The sequence below is a fragment of the Oncorhynchus mykiss genome, chromosome 11 (genome assembly GCF_057628025.1).
Source record: "Oncorhynchus mykiss isolate SJ-2025 chromosome 11, ASM5762802v1, whole genome shotgun sequence".
In the NCBI taxonomy this organism is placed as follows: domain Eukaryota; kingdom Metazoa; phylum Chordata; class Actinopteri; order Salmoniformes; family Salmonidae; genus Oncorhynchus; species Oncorhynchus mykiss.
The window spans coordinates 43,431,174-43,451,699 of record NC_143032.1 but is presented as its reverse complement, the minus strand read 5'-3'; the positions used below and the strand labels follow the sequence as shown (position 1 = coordinate 43,451,699).

The 20,526-nt window shown below is 43.8% G+C and overlaps 1 protein-coding gene across 5 annotated transcripts in view; it reads left to right on the top strand.

The window, feature by feature from the left end:
- LOC110535706 (rho-related BTB domain-containing protein 2) overlaps positions 1-20,526 on the top strand; it is a 101,119-nt gene that overhangs the window by 18,504 nt on the left and 62,089 nt on the right. The window contains exons 1-2 of one of the 5 annotated variants that reach the window (XM_021620895.3): positions 15,770-16,161; positions 17,254-17,498. The exons of 3 other annotated variants lie outside the window; for them this stretch is intronic. Coding sequence is in view for 1 of the 2 variants with exons in the window: in XM_021620891.3 (XP_021476566.3) it covers positions 16,133-16,161 (29 nt within the window). In the remaining variant the exon portion in view is untranslated. Of the gene's footprint in view, positions 1-15,758; positions 16,162-17,253; positions 17,499-20,526 lie in introns of those variants that run through there. One more of the 5 variants, XM_021620891.3, reaches the window with a different exon arrangement.

Genomic DNA, 20,526 nt, shown 5'->3' with positions numbered 1-20,526 from the left:
ACGCCGGATTCCTGCCGTAATCCCTGGACCACTACTTCTGATCTTCACAGCTAGCTTGCAGCTAGCTAGCTCACAGCTTCCAGCTAGCTAGCTCACAGCTAGCTTGCACTCACCGTGGTGACCCAGTACCGAAGCTATCCCTGTGGCCCACCTCCCGGCCTACTCAGCTGTTCACCGGAACCACACTCATACACGGCTAGAGCCCAATACTCCACCGGATCCTTGCTATAAACTCTGGACCTTGGCACCGGATCACCGCTGCTACCGATTGGATATATTGGCTAACGCCACTGCCACGAAGCTAGCACCAGTTAGCCGTGAGCCAGGCACATCTCCCGGCTAGCAAACTAAATTCCACAATACCTCTTTCGCCATCTGGCTTGGATTCTCTGTCGACATGGCGCCCCACCGCACAACCACGACTGGTCTGCCGACGAATACTCCATCCGCTGTGCCTTCATTCGGCCTTCGTTGGAGCAGACGCTCCTACTAGCCCAGGGCTACTAACTTTAAATGCGGTGTCGCTAGCGTAGTGGCGGCTTCCCTGTTCCATCTACTGTTGCCCCCTAGACACTATGATCACCTGGTTACATAGCTGATGCCTGCTGGACTGTCCATTAATCACGGTACTCCATTCTGTTTATTTATTTGATCTGTTGGCCCCAGCCGCGAACTCAAGTGTATTGTGTGTAGTTAATCCGACCCTCTCTGCCTAGTCATCGCCATTTTACCTGTTGTTGTTGTGTTAGCTGATTAGCTGTTGTTGTCTCACCTGTTGTTTTAGCTAGCCCTCCCAATCAACACCTGCGATTACTTTATGCCTCACTGTATGTCTCTCTCAAATGTCAATATGCCTTGTATACTGTTGTTCAGGTTAGTTATCATTGTTTTAGTTTACAATGGAGCCCCTAGTTCCACTCTTCATACCTCTGATACCTCCTTTGTCCCACCTCCCACACATGCGGTGACCTCACCCATTACAACCAGCATGTCCAGAGATACAACCTCTTTTATCATCACCCAGTGCCTGGGCTTACCTCCGCTGTACCCACACCCCACCATACCCGTCTGCACATTATGCCCTGAATATATTCTACAACGCCCAGAAATCTGCTCCTTTTATTCTCTGTCCCCAACGCTCTAGGCGACCAGTTTTGATAGCCTTTAGCCGCACCCTCATCCTCCTCCTACTCTGTTCCGCGGGTGATGTGGAGGTAAACCCAGGCCCTGCATGTCCCCAGGCACCCTCATTTGTTGACTTCTGTGATCGAAAAAGCCTTGGTTTCATGCATGTCAACATCAGAAGCCTCCTCCCTAAGTTTGTTTTGCTCACTGCTTTAGCACACTCTGCCAACCCTGATGTCCTTGCTGTGTCTGAATCCTGGCTTAGGAAAGCCACCAAAAATTCAGAGATTTCCATACTCAACTATAACATTTTCTGTCAAGATAGGAGTTGCAGTCTACTGCAGAGATAGCCTTCAAAGTAATGCCATACTTTCCAGGTCCATACCCAAACAGTTCGAACCTCTAATTTTAAAAATTAATCTCTCTAGAAATAAGTCTCTCACTGTTGCCGCCTGCTACCGACCCCCTTCAGCTCCCAGCCGTGCCCTAGACACCATTTGTGAATTGATCGCCCCCCCATCTAGCTTCAGAGTTTGTTCTGCTAGGTGACCTAAACTGGGATATGCTTAACACCCCGGAAGTCCTACAATCTAAGCTAGATGCCCTCAATCTCACACAAATCATCAAGGAACCCACCAGGTACAACCCTAAATCTGTAAACAAGGGCACCCTCATAGACGTTATCCTGACCAACTGGCCCTCCAAATACACCTCCGCTGTCTTCAATCAGGATCTCAGCGTTCACTGCCTCATTGCCTGTATCCGCTACTGGTCCGCAGTCAAACGACCACCCCTAATCACTGTCAAACGCTCCCTAAAACCCTTCTGTGAGCAGGCCTTTCTAATCGACCTTGCCCGGGTATCCTGGAAGGATATTGACCTCATCCCGTCAGTTGAGGATGCCTGGTCATTCTTTAAAAGTAACTTCCTCACCATCTTAGATAAGCATGCTCCGTTCAAAAAATGCAGAACTAAGAACACATATACAGTGGGGCAAAAAAGTATTTAGTCAGCCACCAATTGTGCAAGTTCTCCCACTTAAAAATATGAGAGAGGACTGTTCATCTTAGGTACACTTCAACTATGACAGACAAAATGAGAAAAACAATCCAGAAAATCACACTGTAGGATTTTTATTTTATTTATTTGCAAATGTAGTATTTGGTCACCTACAAACAAGCAAGATTTCTGGCTCTCACAGACCTGTAACTTCTTCTTTACGAGGCTCCTCTGTCCTCCACTTGTTACCTGTATTAATGGCACCTGTTTGAACTTGTTATCAGTATAAAAGACACCTGTCCACAACCTCAAACAGTCACACTCCAAACTCCACTATGGCCAAGACCAAAGAGCTGTCAAAGGACACCAGAAACAAAATTGTAGACCTGCACCAGGCTGGGAAGACTGAATCTGCAATAGGTAAGCAGCTTGGTTTGAAGAAATCAACTGTGGGAGCAATTATTAGGAAATGGAAGACATACAAGACCACTGATAATATCCCTCGATCTGGGGCTCCACGCAGATCTCACCCCGTGGGGTCAAAATGATCACAAGAACGGTGAGCAAAAATCCCAGAACCACACGGGGGGACCTAGTGAATGACCTGCAGAGAGCTGGGACCAAAGTAACAAAGCTTACCATCAGTAACACACTACGCCGCCAGGGACTCAAATCCTGCAGTGCCAGACGTGTCCCCCTGCTTAAGCCAGTACATGTCCAGGCCCATCTGAAGTTTGCTAGAGAGCATTTGGATGATCCAGAAGAAGATTGGGAGAATGTCAAATGGTTAGATAAAACCAAAGTAGAACTTTTTGGTAAAAACTCAACTCATCGTGTTTGGAGGACAAAGAATGCTGAGTTGCATCCAAAGAACACCATACCTACTGTGAAGCATGGGGGTGGAAACATCATGCTTTGGGGCTGTTTTTCTGCAAAGGGACCAGGACAACTGATAAATAAAGGTGAAATAAAAATAAATAAAAATAAAATTAGCTTATCATAATCAGTACAACCTTCAAAAAAGTATTTTACACACATCATAGGTGTCCATTACAATCTATGCAATAAATTGGCATGCATGAATTGTCCACAGTACATGAAAACGTGAATAAAATTGTAAATACATTATGCTCCATACATACAGTACCATTCAAAAGTTTGGGGTCACTTAGACATTTTTTGAAAGAAAAACTATTGTTCTGTCCATTAAAATAACATCAAATTGATCCGAAATACAGTGTAGACATTGATAATGTTGTAAATGATTATTGTAGCTGGAAACGGCTGATTTTTAATGGAATGTCTACATAGGCGTACAGAGGTCAATTATGAGCAACCATCAGTCCTATGTTCCAATGGCACGTTGTGTTAGCTAATCCAAGTTTATAATTTTAAAAGGCTAATTGATCATTAGAAAAGCCTTTTGCAATTATGTTAGCACAGCTGAAATTGTTTTGTGGGTTCGATTACAGTCTCAAAATGGCCAGAAACGGGAGAGTGAGGGCGCTGTAGAGGGGACCGACTGTAACCGGATCCTTCAGATCGTCACAGGAGATTCATGACAGCACACGTCCAAAGTTATTCTTTTTAAGGAAGCCAACAATGAAGGCAATGCGAGTGCCAGCCATAAAATGTGCCAGGGGTGGGGGAAGTTGTGTAAGACTGCGCAAATGTATTCAGACCCCATGACTTTTTCCACATTTTGCTATGTTACAGCCTTATTCTAAAATGGATTGAATGCATTTCTCCCCTCATCATACAATACCCATAATGACAAAGCGAAAACAGGGTTTTACACATTTTTGCAAATGTATGTAAAAAAACTGAAAAAGCTTGTTTACATAAGGATTCAGACCCTTTACTATGAGACTCAAAATTGAGCTCAGGTGCATCATGTTTCCATTGAGCATCCTTGAGATGTTTCTACATCTTGTTTGGAGTCCCCCGGTGGTAAACTATCTTGATTGGACATGATTTGGACAGGCACTATATTAGGTCCCACAGTTGACAGTGCATGTTAGAACAAAAACCAAGCCATGAGGTTGAGTGAATTCTCCGTACACCACAGCGACAGGATTGTGTCCAGGCACAGATCTGGAGAAGGGTACCAAAACATATCTGCAGCATTGAAGGTCCCCAAGAACACAGTGGCCTCCATCATTCTTAAATGGAAGAAGTTTGGATCCACCAAGACTCTTCCTAGAGCTGTCCGCCTGGCCAAACTGAGCAATCGGGGGAGGAGGGCCTTGGTCAGGGACGTGACCAAGAACCCGATGGTCACTCTGACAGAGCTCCAGAGTTCCTCTGTGGAGATGGGAGAACATTCCAGGAGGACAACCATCTCTGCAGCAGATAGAACTACCTCTCCTCAGTAAAAAGCACATGCATGGAGTTTGCCAAAAGGCACCAATAGGACTCTCAGACAATGAGAAACAAGATTCTCTGGTCTGACGAAACCAAGATTGAACTCTTTGGCCTGAATACCGAGCATCAAGTCTGGGGGAAACATGGCACCATCCCAATGGTGAAGCATGGTGGTGGCAGCATCATGCTGTGGGAATGTTTTTCAGCAGCAAGGACTGGGAGTCTAGTCAGGATAGAGGGAAAGGAACGGAGCAAAGTACAGAGTGATCCTTGATGAAAACCTGCTCCAGAGCGCTCAAGACCTCAGAATGGGGTGAAGGTTCACCTTCCAACAGGATAAGCACACAGCCAAGACAACACAAGAGTGGCTATGGGACAAGTCTCTGAATGTCCTTGAACCCAATCGAACATCTCTGGAGAGACCTGAAAATAGCTGTGCAGCGATGCTCCCCTTCCAACCTGACAGAGCTTGAGAGGAGCTGCGGAGAAGAATGGGAGAAACTCCCTAAATACAGGTGTGCAAAGCTTGTAGTGTCATACCCAAGAAGACCAAAGGCTGTAATCGCTGCCCAAGGTGCTTCAACAAAGTACTGAGTAAAGGGTCTGAATACTCATGTAAATCTGATATTTCAGTTTTTGCTTTGTAATTATGGGGTATTGTGTATAGGTTGATGAGGAAAGAACAATTTAATATATTTTAGAATAAGACTGTAACGCAACAACATGTGGAAAAAGTCAAGAGGTCGGAATACTTTCCGAATGCACTGTATACGCCTGGGATATCAACCAGTCAAAGTTGGCATTAGTGGGAGTGACCATATTGTTCTATTGGAGTGACCTTACTAGGTAAAGCATTTGTCATCAGGCTAGCAAAAAACATTTTCCCCTGGTCGTCACTAATTAACACAGCCACAAAGCCGTAATTATGGCTAAACCCCGCCCATTTCCAAAACGTATCTTCTTAAAATGTTGTTTTAAACCTAACCTTAACCTTAAAAACAGTGACAACCTTATGCCTAACCTTAAATTAAGACCAAAAAGCTCATTTTTTGTTTTCATAAATCTTTACGATATTAGCCAATTTTGACTTTGTGGCTGTGCTATCTAGTGGAAGCCATTCCCCCTGGCCTCAAGGGATAAAAAAAAAAAACAGGTCCAGGTCCTACCTTCCAGCTATCTTATTAGCAAAGGACATAGCTAGCTAGCTAATGGCTCCACCGAGAAGAAGAAAGATTACACCCTTAAAATCTGTGCTCGATGTGTGTCACACTTGTGGGGAAAACCATACCAATAAGAGTTACAAACACAATCTCTTTGTTGCCAAGATGTTGCACCGATATGATGCACAAGACACACGGTGGAAGGTGTTGTGGGAGATGATTGGTTGGTAGATTAAGCCAAAGAGTAATGTGCCGGGAGATTCAACTGGGCACTCTGCATTGGTTAAAAAGGCCAAGTTTGACGTGTTGGTCTAACAGACCTTTCCGCACATTTGGGGTGGAAGTGTCTGGGAATGAGATTGTTTCTCTGCCATTCGGGGATCCTTGGGATGTCCCTACCCCATTGAAAGTGAAATCTAAAATGGTTAATGGATTAGGTAAGGGTCATGGTTAAGATTAGGGTAGGGGTTAGGGTTTAGGAGAGGGACGTCCCAAGAATCTCAGATAGCACTAACTGAATGAGATTAGGTGTAATGTGACTTACATACAGTGCCTTGCGAAAGTATTCGGCCCCCTTGAACTTTGCGACCTTTTGCCACATTTCAGGCTTCAAACATAAAGATATAAAACTGTATTTTTTTGTGAAGAATCAACAACAAGTGGGACACAATCATGAAGTGGAACGACATTTATTGGATATTTCAAACTTTTAACAAATCAAAAACTGAAAAATTGGGCGTGCAAAATTATTCAGCCCCTTTACTTTCAGTGCAGCAAACTCTCTCCAGAAGTTCAGTGAGGATCTCTGAATGATCTAATGTTGACCTAAATGACTAATGATGATAAATACAATCCACCTGTGTGTAATCAAGTCTCCGTATAAATGCACCTGCACTGTGATAGTCTCAGAGGTCCGTCAAAAGCGCAGAGAGCATCATGAAGAACAAGGAACACACCAGGCAGGTCCGAGATACTGTTGTGAAGAAGTTTAAAGCCGGATTTGGATACAAAAAGATTTCCCAAGCTTTAAACATCCCAAGGAGCACTGTGCAAGCGATAATATTGAAATGGAAGGAGTATCAGACCACTGCAAATCTACCAAGACCTGGCCGTCCCTCTAAACTTTCAGCTCATACAAGGAGAAGACTGATCAGAGATGCAGCCAAGAGGCCCATGGTCACTCTGGATGAACTGCAGAGATCTACAGCTGAGGTGGGAGACTCTGTCCATAGGACAACAATCAGTCGTATATTGCACAAATCTGGCCTTTATGGAAGAGTGGCAAGAAGAAAGCCATTTCTTAAAGATATCCATAAAAAGTGTTGTTTAAAGTTTGCCACAAGCCACCTGGGAGACACACCAAACATGTGGAAGAAGGTGCTCTGGTCAGATGAAACCAAAATTGAAGTTTTTGGCAACAATGCAAAACGTTATGTTTGGCGTAAAAGCAACACAGCTGAACACACCATCCCCACTGTCAAACATGGTGGTGGCAGCATCATGGTTTGGGCCTGCTTTTCTTCAGCAGGGACAGGGAAGATGGTTAAAATTGATGGGAAGATGGATGGAGCCAAATACAGGACCATTCTGGAAGAAAACCTGATGGAGTCTGCAAAAGACCTGAGACTGGGACGGAGATTTGACTTCCAACAAGACAATGATCCAAAACATAAAGCAAAATCTACAATGGAATGATTCAAAAATAAACATATCCAGGTGTTAGAATGGCTAAGTCAAAGTCCAGACCTGAATCCAATCGAGAATCTGTGGAAAGAACTGAAAACTGCTGTTCACAAATGCTCTCCATCCAACCTCACTGAGCTCGAGCTGTTTTGCAAGGAGGAATGGGAAAAAATGTCAGTCTCTCGATGTGCAAAACTGATAGAGACATACCCCAAGCGACTTACAGCTGTAATCGCAGCAAAAGGTGGCGCTACAAAGTATTAACTTAAGGGGGCTGAATAATTTTGCACGCCCAATTTTTCAGTTTTTGATTTGTTAAAAAAGTTTGAAATATCCAATAAATGTCGTTCCACTTCATGATTGTGTCCCACTTGTTGTTGATTCTTCACAAAAAAATACAGTTTTATATCTTTATGTTTGAAGCCTGAAATGTGGCAAAAGGTCGCAAAGTTCAAGGGGGCAGAATACTTTCGCAAGGCACTGTAACTTCACTTTAGAGTATATGCTGTCCTTCAGCTCAACATGTCACCCTTCATAGAGTACATGTTTATATCATATTCAACATAGTTGGTATGTTAAGATGGCGCCTAAGAGCATGGTTGACGTTTTACTTGCTCCTAACCAACTGTGCTTATTGTTTGTTTTTTTTGCATTGTTTGTAACTTGTTTTTTAAACTTATTTTGTACATAATGTTGCTGCTACCGACTCTTATGACTGAAAAGAACTTCTGGACATCAGAACAGTGACTACTCACCTCTACTGGAAGAAGATTTTTCCTTTAACGAGTCCGATGAGAAGGATATACTGCTTTCCCGGGAACAGGCCCAAATCTCCGTCATTTGTGTGAAGAAATGACAGAGGAAAAGGGGGCCGCAGGTCGGGATGCCTTCTGAGAATACGTAGGCGAGCGAGTAAACTCCAACTGCCATCCGTTCTACTGGCTAAAGTGCAATCATTGGAAAATAAAATTGATGACCTACGATTATCCTACCAACTGGACATTAAAAACGGTAATATCTATTGTTTCACCTAGTCATGGCATAACGACGACACGGATAATATAGAGCTGGTGGGATTTTCAATGCACCGGCAGAACAGATAGACCACCTTAGAACAGATAGACCACCTTAGATGCACCGGCAGAACTCTAGACCACCTTTACTCCACATACAGAAATGCGTACAAAGCTCTCCCCAACCTACCATTTGGCAAATTTGACCATAATTCTATCCTCCTGATTCCTGCTTACAAGCAAACACTAAAGCAGGAAGTACCAGTGACTCGCTCAATAAGGAAGTGGTCAGATGACACGGATGCTATGCTAAAGGACTGTTTTCTAGCACAGACTGGAATATGTTCTGGGATTCATCCAATAGCATTGAGGAGTATAACACCTCAGTCACCGGATTCATCAATAAGTGCATCGACGACGTCGTCCCCACAGTGACCGTACATACATATCCCAACCAGGAGCCATGGATTACAGGCAACATCCGCATCGAGCTAAAGGCTAGAGCTGCGGCTTTCAAGGAGTGGGGCACTAATCCAGACGCTTATAAGAAATCGCGTTATGCCCTCAGACGACCCAGATGAGCTAAATGCCTTTTATGCTCGCTTCGAGGCAAGCAACACTGAAGCATGCACAAGAGCACCAGCTGTTCTGGACGACTGTGTGATAACGATCTAGGTAGCCGATAGGAGAAAGACCTTTAAACAGGTCATCATTCACAAAGCCGCGGGACCAGATAAATTACCAGGATGTGTACTCAAAGCATGTGCGGACCAACTGGCAAGTGTCTTCACTGACATTTTCAACCTCTCCCTGACCGAGTCTGTAATACCTAACCTACTGATCAAAAGTTTGGGGTCACTTAGAAATGTCCTTGTTTTTGAAAGAAAAGCACACTTTTTGTCCATTAAATAACATCAAATTGACCAGAGATTATGGCTCTAATCAGAATAGAAAGAGGAGTGGAAGGCCACGGTGCACAACTGATTAAGAGGACAAGTACATTAGAGTGTCTAGTTTGATAAAAAGGACACCTAACTAGTCCTAACTGGCAGCTTCATTAAATAGTACCCGCAAAACACCAGTCTCAACGTCAACAGTGAAGAGGCAACTCCGGGATGCTGGACTTCTAGTTCCTCTGTCCAGTGTCTGTGTTCTTTTGCCCATCTTAATTTTGTATTTTTTATTGGCCAGTCTGAGATTAGCTTTTTCTTTGCAACTCTGCCTAGAGAGCTCGCCTCTTCACTGTTAACGTTGAGACTGGTGTTTTGCGGGTACTATTTAATGAAGCTGCCAGTTGAGGACTTGTGAGGCGTCTGTTTTTCAAACTAGACACTCTCATGTATTGTCCTCTTGCTCAGTTGTACACTGGCACCCACTTTACATCCTGGTTAGGGCCAGATTGTGCTGTTCTGTGAAGGGAGTAGTACACAGCGTTGTACAAGATCTTCAGTTTCTTGGCAATTTCTCGCATGGAATAGCCTTCATTTCTCAGTACAAGTATAGACTGATGAGTTTCAGAAGAAAGCCTTTGTTTCTGGCCATTTTGAGCCCGTTATCGAACCCACAAATGTTGATGCTCCAGATACTCAACTAGTTTGAAGAAGGGCAGTTTTATTGCTTCTTTAAATCAGAACAACAGTTTTCAGCTGTGCTAACGTAATTGCAAAAGGGTTTTCTAATGATCATTTAGCCTTTTAAAATTATAAACTTGGATTAGCTAACAAAACGTGCCATTGGAACACAGGAGTGATGGTTGCTGATAATGGACCTCTGTACGTATTTCTAGATATTCATAAAAAATCTTCCGTTTCCAGCTACAGTATTCATTTACAACATTAATAATGTCTACACTGTATTTCTGATCAATTTCAGGTTATTTTAATGGAAAAAAATGGTGCTTTTCTTTCAAAAACAAGGACGTTTCTAAGTGACCCCAAACTTTTGAATGGTAGTGTATATGTTTCAAGCAGACCACCATAGTCCCAGTGCCCAAGGAAGTGAAGGTAACCTGCCTAAACTATTACTGCCCCGTAGCACTCATGTCGGCAGCAATGAAGTGATTTGAAAGGCTGGTCATGGCTCACATCAACAGCATCCTCCCGGATACCCTACACCCACTCCAATTCGCATACCGCCCCAACATATCCACAGATGACGCAATCTTAATCGCACTCCACACTGCCCTTTCCCACCTGGACAAAAGGAATACCTATGTGAGAATGCTGTTCATTGACTACAGCTCAGCGTTCAACACCATATTGCCCACGAAGCTCCTCACTAAGCTAAGGACCCTGGGACTAAACGCCTCCCTCTGCAACTGGATCTTGGACTTCCTTACAGGCCTCTCCCAGGTGGTAAGGGTAGGCAACAACACGTCTGCCACGCTGATCCTCAACACTGGGGCCCCACATGGGTGGTTACTTAGTCCCCTCCTGTATTCCTTGTTCACCCACAACTGCGTGGCCAAACAAGACTTTAACACCATCATTAAGTTTGCTGACGACACAACAGTGGTAGGCCTGATCACCGACAACGATGAGACAGCCTATACGGAGCAGGTCAAATAACTGGCTGTGTGGTGCCAGGACAACAACCTCTCCCTCAATGTGAGCAAGACAAAGCAGCTGATCGTGGACTACAGGAAAAGGCAGGCTGAACATCGATGGGGTATAGTGGAGTGGGTCGAGAGTTTCAAGTTACTTAGTGTCCACATCACCAATGAACTATCATGGTCCAAGCACACCAAGACAGTTGTGAAGAGGGCACGACAAAACCTTTTCCCCCTCAGGAGACTGAAAAGATTTGGCGTGGGCCCCCAGATCCTCAATAGTTCTACAACTGCACCATCGAGAGCATCCTGACCGGCTGCATCACCGCCTGGTATGACAACTCCTTGGCATCTGACCGTAAGGCGCTGCAGAGGGTAGGGAGTACCGCCCTGTACATCAATGGAGCCAAGCTTCCTGCCATCCAGGACCTATATAATAGGCAGAGTCAGAGGAAAGCCTATAAAATTGTCATAGCGTTTTTTTCTCTGCTACCACATGGCAAGCGGTACAGGAGCGCCAAGTCTAGGACCAAAAGGCTCCTTAACAGCTTCTACCCCCAAACCATAAGACTGCTGAACAATTAATAAAAATTCAAATGGCCACCGGACTATTTAAATTGACACCACCTCCCCCCATTTGTTTTGTACACTGCTGCTACTCACGGTTTATTATCTATGCATAGTCACTTCACCCTTACCTACATGTACAAATTACCTCAGCTAAAATGTACGTCCGCACACGGACTCTGTACCGGTACCCCCTGTATATAGCCTTGTTATTTGATTGTGTTACTTTTTATTATTTTTTACTTTAGTATATTTGGTAAATATTTTCTTAACTCTTTTTGAAATGCGCTGTTGGTTAAGGGCTTGAATGTAAGCATTTCACGGTAAGGTCTACACTTGTTGTATTCGACACATGTGACAAAAAGTTTGATTTGATGTCACATTTGATATTGATGATTATGTTCCACAGTTATGCCATATTTATGAACCCTTTATAAAGCATGGCATACAGTTATAGATGCTTTGTAACAATTATGTTGTGTTTATGAAGGCATTATGAAGACTTTATGAGCCAAAAGTAATTTAAAGCGGAACGTTATGGTCCTGGCACCACCCTACGCCAGGGCCCTCACCTCCTCTCTGTAGGCTGTCTCATTGTTGTTGGTAATCAGACCAACCACTGTTGTGTTGTCAGCAAACTTGATGATTGAGTTGGGGACGTTCGTGGCCACGCAGTCATGGGTGAACAGGGAGTATAGGAGGGGGATGAGCACGCACCCCTGTGGGGCCCCTGTGTTGAGGATCAGCATGGTGGAGGTGTTGTTGCCTACCTTCACCATTTGGGTTGGCCTATCAGTAAGTCCAAGACCCAGTTGCACGGGGGGGGGTTCAGACCCAGTGCGACGTGTGTGTGCGAGCGTGCGTGCATGCGTGCATGTTTAGGAATGCCAACTTCACTCTTTTCCACAAGGTTGCCTGCCCCTCCAATAACACCATCGTCACCCTTCACCCTTGACCTCTAAGTTTCCCTGAGGACAAGCAAGCAGCAAACTCCACTTCCCTGTGCAAGAAAAAAACAAGCTCCCTCCCTACTGACTTTGAAATATCCTCAAGCGTTGGGAGACTGTTGGATGGCCCACTTTGGCACGGACCTACTTGTGTCAGAGTGTGGAGGCCGATGCCGCTGGCTATCGCATAGTGTCTGACTGAGTGAAGCTCTCTGTGGGTGTGGTGGAAGATGCTTGGTGTTTTGACAGCTAGATGTAAGCTCCAGTATGGGCATTGGGCATAGGGCATTGGGGTGAGCTGCCGGGCTTTTGAGAGTAGTGTCTGTGTGTGAAAGAATGTGCCTCCTTTTGGTGAGCTCTGGGGCGTATGTCTCAGGGTCAGGGGCTCTCGGGGCACAGAGAGAAAGAGATACAGACAGGCGGACAGACATTACTAGAACATACAGAGACCGGCTCAGTTTTCCAACCTTGATGTAGTGTGTGTGTGTGTGTGTGTGTGTGTGTGTGTGTGTGTGTGTGTGTGCGTGCGCACTGAAGAGAGCTAAATCAACAAATATGGCAGAGTCTCCTTAAGAACACTTGCGTGTTTTTTTTTTAAGAATTGACTTTGTTTCGATAATATAACTCCCTTCCTTGATCTATGGCCTCATCTCATTCTCAACCCACCGTTCATTACAGTACACCAGCAAGGAGACATTTCCACACACATTTAACGATAATGTTACGGAGGCCTGCAATTTTAATAACATAGTCATAAAACACTGATACAAGCCTTGTGCTTCTTGCAACTGAAATAGGGCAGCCACAACCACAGCATGCATTTGAAAGTTCGCTCACAAGGTCTCTCCTTAACAAGCGCTGCCTTTCCAAATTCTATGACCCCGATTGCAAAACCAAGACCCCCCGTTTTATACAACATTCCAACCCCATCATTCATGGCGTTCCATTTGAGCCATGCCAGAGGGGCCAGGGGGCATCACTTTCTCAGGACTGGCTGCTGTGGGCACTGCTATAGACACTCCCAGTCAGTGGCATGTATTCATGGATGCCAAGGGAAGCCAGGCTTCTCCAAATATTTGACCAATAAAAATATTTTTTTTTTTAATGTAGCTCTGCGTTTTCATAATTTTCAGTCAATTAGCAAGTGGCTGAATCTCACCGGAGAAATCATCCCAGCGAGGGAAACAGCGCCCCTCTGTCTCTTCCGATTCGGATCATTTAATATGTTAGGCCGCTGGCCTGAGACGATTGAAGTTCAATATGTAGCCTAGATGTAGCCTAGTAGGCACAAGTTAACTAGTTAGCTAACTTAGCTGCTTCCTTGATGCCCAAGTGAGGAAGTTAGGCTGGCAAGTATTTTAGCTCGGTAGACTATGATAATAAAAACTGAAAGCGTATTGTATGACAGAGCCATAGACCGTTTTGCCAGGCAGTGCTCCTGTTGTCTTTGTGCTTAGTTGGGGGTTCTAAATCAGTAGTTATTTAGTAAAACTGTCGAAAACATTAACTTGCTTGACCATGCTGCAGGTCATACATGCAATATTTGCTTTGTGGACTTCACCGAACAGATGTTGCTCTCCAGTTTTGTGACGTATGTGTAGTTTATTCTGCCACTGTGTGACTGTTGTCTTTCTGTTGTCACAGCCTTATTATATATCACGGTGGCGTATGAACGAACGGGTTATAGAAAAAACAACGCAATTATCACAACATAGATTGTAATATGGCTTTTCTTTACTGGCTTGGCATGGCTTCCACTGTGATTTTACCCCTGCACCTCTACTGCTCCCACCCCTGTATGGTGAGGGCTTTGTGTGTGTGTGTGTGTGTGTGTGTGTGTGTCGGCTGACGGACAGGGCTGAGTGAATGCATTGACAAGACTGTGGGAACAGGGGGCGTAAACTAAGCTGTTCCCTAGCAATAACAGGCTACACTCCTCAAGCCTTTCTTTTGGAAAATGCAGTACCTAGATCCACCAGGGGATGTCAGCCTTTTCCTTATACATAGTAGAGCAGTGTATCCCAACCCTGGTCCTCGAGTACCCCCAACAGTACACATTTTTATTGTAACCCTGGACAAGCACACCTGATTCAACTTGTCAACTAATCATCAAGCCAACAAAACGGTGTCCTGCCGGGGGGTACTTGAGGACCAGGGTTGGGAAACACTGCAGTAGAGAAGGCTTTTTGGGTAACTCATTTAAATGTTGGTCCTAATTCCCACCTTTAATGACAACATTTTCATCAAGAGGTCAGAGGTCATCTTCCTCAGGTCCTGTTTGATTTCATTAAAGAAGGTAATTAATAGCATACAGTGTGAGGGCCTTTCTGTTCTTGTATGTATCATTAGCATCATGTATGTATCATTAGTCAGGCACCTACATTTTGGACTATGCCTATATAAGTGTGTATGACCATAGGTATTTTAATTTGAATGTTGAACAAGGTTATAGTGTTTGATCAAACATTGGACATGTAGGTTCGAGACTACTCAGATATAATGGCACCTGTTCTTCCTTGATTTACTATGAATCGGATGTGCACATTGTCAATAGTGGGCCAACCTCAGCACTGTCATGAATAGGCCGAAGGCTAAAGGTCACTTTTATTATTGTAACCATAGTAATGACCTTATGACCTGTGATGCCAAAATTAACATCCTACAGGACACATTGTCTGGTCACAGTGTATGGGTATTAAGTGTTAAATCTATGCCCTTATAATGAAAATACAAAGTAATGCATTCCATTAGATAATTTTTTATTTGGGGCATTTATTCCCCTGTGGGTAAGCTTAACATTCCAGGCATTGAATTCCCAGACATTCCGTCCATGACAAAGAATGGCTAATTCATTATACAGGTGGGGAGGCTTACCTTTCTCATCTACAGTGCCATCTACAGTATGTGCTCCTATATTTACAGCAGTGGCTGAGCACATGACTGTTGGTGTCACTGTGTGTGGTATGTAGTTGCCATACCATTGAACTTACTTAACTAGCCAGAGAGCCTCACAGTGATGTTTGGCAAACATTTAGCTGAATTTGAAAATGTTTGTGTGTTGTTTTTGGTGAGTGAAGTACCCTATAGTCATTTGGTTAGCTTGCAATATTAGATCAAGTAATGCGACATCAATAACTGTGTAATAGGCTGTGTCAAGTATTTAAAAATTATAGATATTCAACCTGAATGTTTACATCTACAGTGTGCGTCAAAAGACACGAGTTGAATTTGTGGCATTGCTGTTAATAAATAAAGCAGAAAGACCAAAGACAGAAGTGGCGTGTTTTGAGTTAAACGGGGCGGGGAAACCTGCTTCGGGGCGGTAACAGGAAGAGCACAGCTCCTTACCATTGGCTCCCATCCATCCCGATCTCATGACGCAGACCCATGGGGGTGTGCTTTAGAACAAATCAGCTGGAGAAACAAAAACACCGACGGGTGCCTCATAGGTGACATAGTTAGAACTAGCGATGGTTAATATTTCACCAAATAACCCCAGTTTTAGGTAAAAGTTCAGAGTTAGTGCTTTAGCTAGATGCAAAGGAGTTAGTGAGCAGCCTGGAATCACTGTAAGAGAACAGCGAGAAGAAGGAAGATGCTATCTTTGTGACAGTTTTTGGGCAACATTCACAGTAACGTTGGTTCTCTCAAGGCTCTTGAGTTAGTTGACAACTCTTCTTGCCTCCGCTCGTCTCCTGTGCTCGGTCGAACTTGGCGCGGAGTGGCATGTGGGTCAATACCGGAACAGTCGGAAGGTAGGGGGGAAACGTCAGTACAACAGTTTTGCATCCACATGGTCACGTGTTCACTTTGTGTTTCGGTTTGCTTTAGGAGATTATGAAATAATCTCTCTATTATGAAATAATCTCACTGGTTCCGAAAAATTGGAACTGTCAACAATAGGCTACAATTAGCCTCTTCGCTCCGGGAGACTTGTAGGCTCCAATGTAACACGAATAATGACGGTAGTTTTTGTTGTTGTTGTGCGCAGGTGTCCTGCTGCTTGAAAGCTGCTTGCATTTCGTTGTGGTGCAGCAATAGGCTGGGTCCGTTACGCAAGAGTGTCAATGCATCTATTTTGGGTTGTATCCCATTTACCCGCTACGTTAACATGCTTTGGTCTATCAATTCTAACTCGATTGACGTTGGACTTCCAGTAGTTTCCTGTATATTTTGGGGATAATTCTTGTCAGCACTGGAAATGCAATGAAGTAGTCTATCAGTTTCCTACAAGACTGGGTCTCATACAGTAGAAAAAATACAAATGAGCCAGATGCTTGGTTATGAATGGCTGCACAGACAATCAGTCAAAACACCCTCCATTGATGTTTCTTGTTTCCCTCAATGTTTTACCATGCACTATTTCATAGAAAATCTAAATAGCAGTTCAAATGGATTGTTGCTTTATGATCAACATAACACACAATCTGCTCTTAATAGTGATCCAGGTCATTCAGAGGGTTAGATTACACTATGTGGCTGTAGCAGTGTCACAGCTAAGGAGACTGCCAGTCAGTACTCCAAATCCCATGTTAGAAACGTGCTTTGGTTATATGTTGGCCAAACCCAATGTGATGTGCGGAAAGGTGACATTTTCTTAGGGAGGACATGAGAGGTAGTGTAATCCCCAAACATGTTGTTATAAACACATAGCATTCCATCCGCTTAGGCCCTGTGCTCAGGAAGTAGAATTTAACATTGTGCTAAAAAAAATGGTCTGCTGCTCCTGTCATTGAATGCCTGCCTTTAGTTCATATTCTATACCTTATCATATGTATTAATTCTAGAGGATACAGGACAAAGCAAGCCACTATAGTGACCAGGGCCTGTTCTGTCTGTGTCAACAGTTAGGAGATAACATGCTGCATTGACCCACATGGAAGAGGCAGCCAGCAGTGTATGTCTTGAGTGGCTACCGCAGTGACAGAGAGCGAGGGAGAGAGAGGCTGTTGAGGGTGACTGGGGCAGACAGGCAGAGTCATGCCCAATGCCAGAGGCTGAGACTGCCAACCATGACAGAGCAGAGGCACCCAAGCTGAAGGCCTGAGCTGAGTGGAGTGACACAGGAGTGACAAATATCCTGCAGTCCAAGGTAACACGGTGTTCGTGTGGGCAGCTGGTTTCCTGGTACATTTGTGAGTGCAATGCTTTCACGTAAAACGCGGACAACAGTATGAATGTTGCGAGGGAGGTTCTTTCTAATGATAAGTCGCCTCTTTTGAGATGGCAATGACAGTTACAGTTTGTGTGTTTTTAAGTGCATTTGGTGTTGTGCCTACATGTGCCTAAGCAGTTAGTGGTATTCCCAGGTGATGTTTTGGTGACGTGTACATGGCGCTTATGAAGCGCTGCATGCATATTGAAGTGTGAATGTGTGTATTGATGTGTGTATTGTGTACATGCATTTGTGTGTGTGTGCCAAAAACCCAGGACAGTTTAATAGTACAGGACGATGTAGCTGGGTGCCCCTGCCTCTCCCCTGGACCTGTATACAGCCAGGCAAAAACAGCAGACTAGACCAGACTGCCTTATATAACCAGTCTGTGCCCCCCTCGCCTGTGGCAGCCGCTGTCGCCACAGATCCCTCTCTGTGTTCTCTCAGACACACACACACACACACACACACAGAGATGCACAGATCCACAGACACAGCACACACACATACCTGCTCTTCTGTATGCAGAACTGCATCAATACATAGCCTATGGTTCACATTTTGCGAAGGTGTGAGCGCCCTACCTATCAGCGATTAGTAATTTTCCATGAAGGGAGGCGACTTAACAGTCAGTTTAAAACGTCCCAAGTTTCTGCAAATGTCATACATTTATAATAACACATCTATCTTTTCATACTTGGGATTGTTGTGTGTGTGTGGTGTGTGTGTGTGTGGTCATCCTCAGAGGGGTGTTACAGGCAGCCAGCTGTGTCATGGTGTTAGGGTGAACTCTAGCCCTGAGGAAGAGGAGGTGGTGGGGGAGGAAGAGCAGGATGAGAGATCGGGTTTATGGAGCGCTGGGGTCGAACGGCTGCTACCACTGGAACGGTTACATAACTCAAAGGGAGAGAGATGAGGGAGTGGAGAGAGACGCGTCTGCCTGCTGCTCATCGCATGGCCCTAACAGAGAGAGAGAGACAGAGAGAGAGAAACAGAGGGGAAAGAGAAATGGGTCATTCCATGTAATTTCAGCAAGTCATGTCACCCACCTTTGCATGATTGCTCTGAAATGGTTTCTGTATCTAGAAAAAGATAAGATTAGCATTCCTGTGACATTTTTTAATATATCATTTGATCTCTGAGAAATTAAGCTAATTGTTTGCACCCAAATTGGCCATTTTTAATGTACAGTATTCATATAATATAAAATAAATATTGTACCCAACATCCGATTAGGACCATAATTCTTCTTGACAATTAGTAATACCTGAAGAATCCAATAAAATTATCAATAGCCACCCACAGACCCCCAAAGCCAATCCCACCCCAACAACCAGTATACAGTATCAGTTTTCTATGTCTGACAATATGGAGCTGCTGCTTGGAGTATTGCTTCTTCAACCTTTGTAATGTATTCCCTGTGAATCTAGTGATGGTATCAACTCCTAAATATGTGAACTGCACTTTTTTTTTAGCAGCATCGTGGTGAAGCACTTTACAATTATGACTCACCACCTGGATTCGGTCTTATGTAGCAAAATGTGAAATGGTGTTTTTTTACATTGGATAAAAGTAGAGACAGAGCTACAAAATGGCATATCATACACTGCATTTGTGGAACAATGGGTAAGCAATTCTGCTTTGAAAGTTGATCAACTTGAAAAACTCACTTTAGAGAAAACCTCCAAACATAACGATGGTCCTTATGGCCAAACAGTTCTATTTTTGTTTCATCAGACCAGAGGACGTTTCTCCAAAAAGTACGCTCTTTGTGCAGTTGCAAACCGTAGTCTGGCTTTTTTATGGGGGTTTTGGAGCAGTGGCTTCTTTCTTGCTGAGTGGCCTTTCAGGTTATCTCAATAAAATACTTGTTTTACTGTGGATATAGATACTTTTGTACCTGTTTCCTCCAGCATCTTCACAAGGTCCCTTGCTGTTTTTCTGGGATTAATTTGCACTTTTCACACCAAAGTACGTTCCTCTCTAGGAGAGAGAACGCGTCTCCTTCCTGAGCTGTATGACAGCTACGTGGTCCCATGGTGTTTATACATGCGTACTATTGTTTGTACAGATGAACGTGGTACCTTCAGGCATTTGGAAATTACTCCCAAGGATGAACCCGTCTACAATAGTTTTTTTTAATGAGTTCTTGGCTGATTTCTTTTGATTTTCCCATGATGTCAAGCAAAGAGGCATTGAGTTTGAAGGTATGCCTTGAAATACATTCACAGGTACACCTCCAATTGACTCAAATTATGTCAATTAGCCTATCAGAAGCTTCTAAAGCCATGACATTTTCTGGAATTTTCCAAGCTGTTTAAAGGCACAGTCAACTTAGTGTATGTAAACTTCTGATCCACTGGAATTGTGATACAGTGAATTATAAGTGAAATAATCTGTCTGTAAACAATTGTTGTAAAAATGACTTGTGTCATGCACAAAGGGGATGTCCTAACCGACTTGACAAAACTGTAGTTTGTTAACAAGAAATGTGTGGAGTGGTTGAAAAACAAGTTTTAATGACTCCAACCTAAGTGTATGTAAACTTACGACTTCTACTGTAGGTAAACAATGAACGTAGCTAGCTAACAGAACACTAGATTGAAATTAAACCACTTTCTGTCCAAATTTGAAACGTGTAAAATATGAAAATGTATCTAGCTATCTTCCCTGCATACATCAACATGCCTCATGGACGTGTCTCTCTGTCGGGAATGCCATACCACGGTTGCCCTTAGTTTGAAAATGTAATCCGGAGACAAGTGTTTTCTCCATCTCTTTAGCTATCATATTCCAATTCCACTCATTTCAAAAACTTGATCCTCCAGAAAATGGAGAGCAACACTTATGCAGCTCCACTACACAATACTTTTTTTTAAAAGCCACGTTTGACAGGATTACCAACACAGACTGATGAGCTCAAATAGACAGACACCTTCAATGTGGCAGACCAATCTGAAATCCT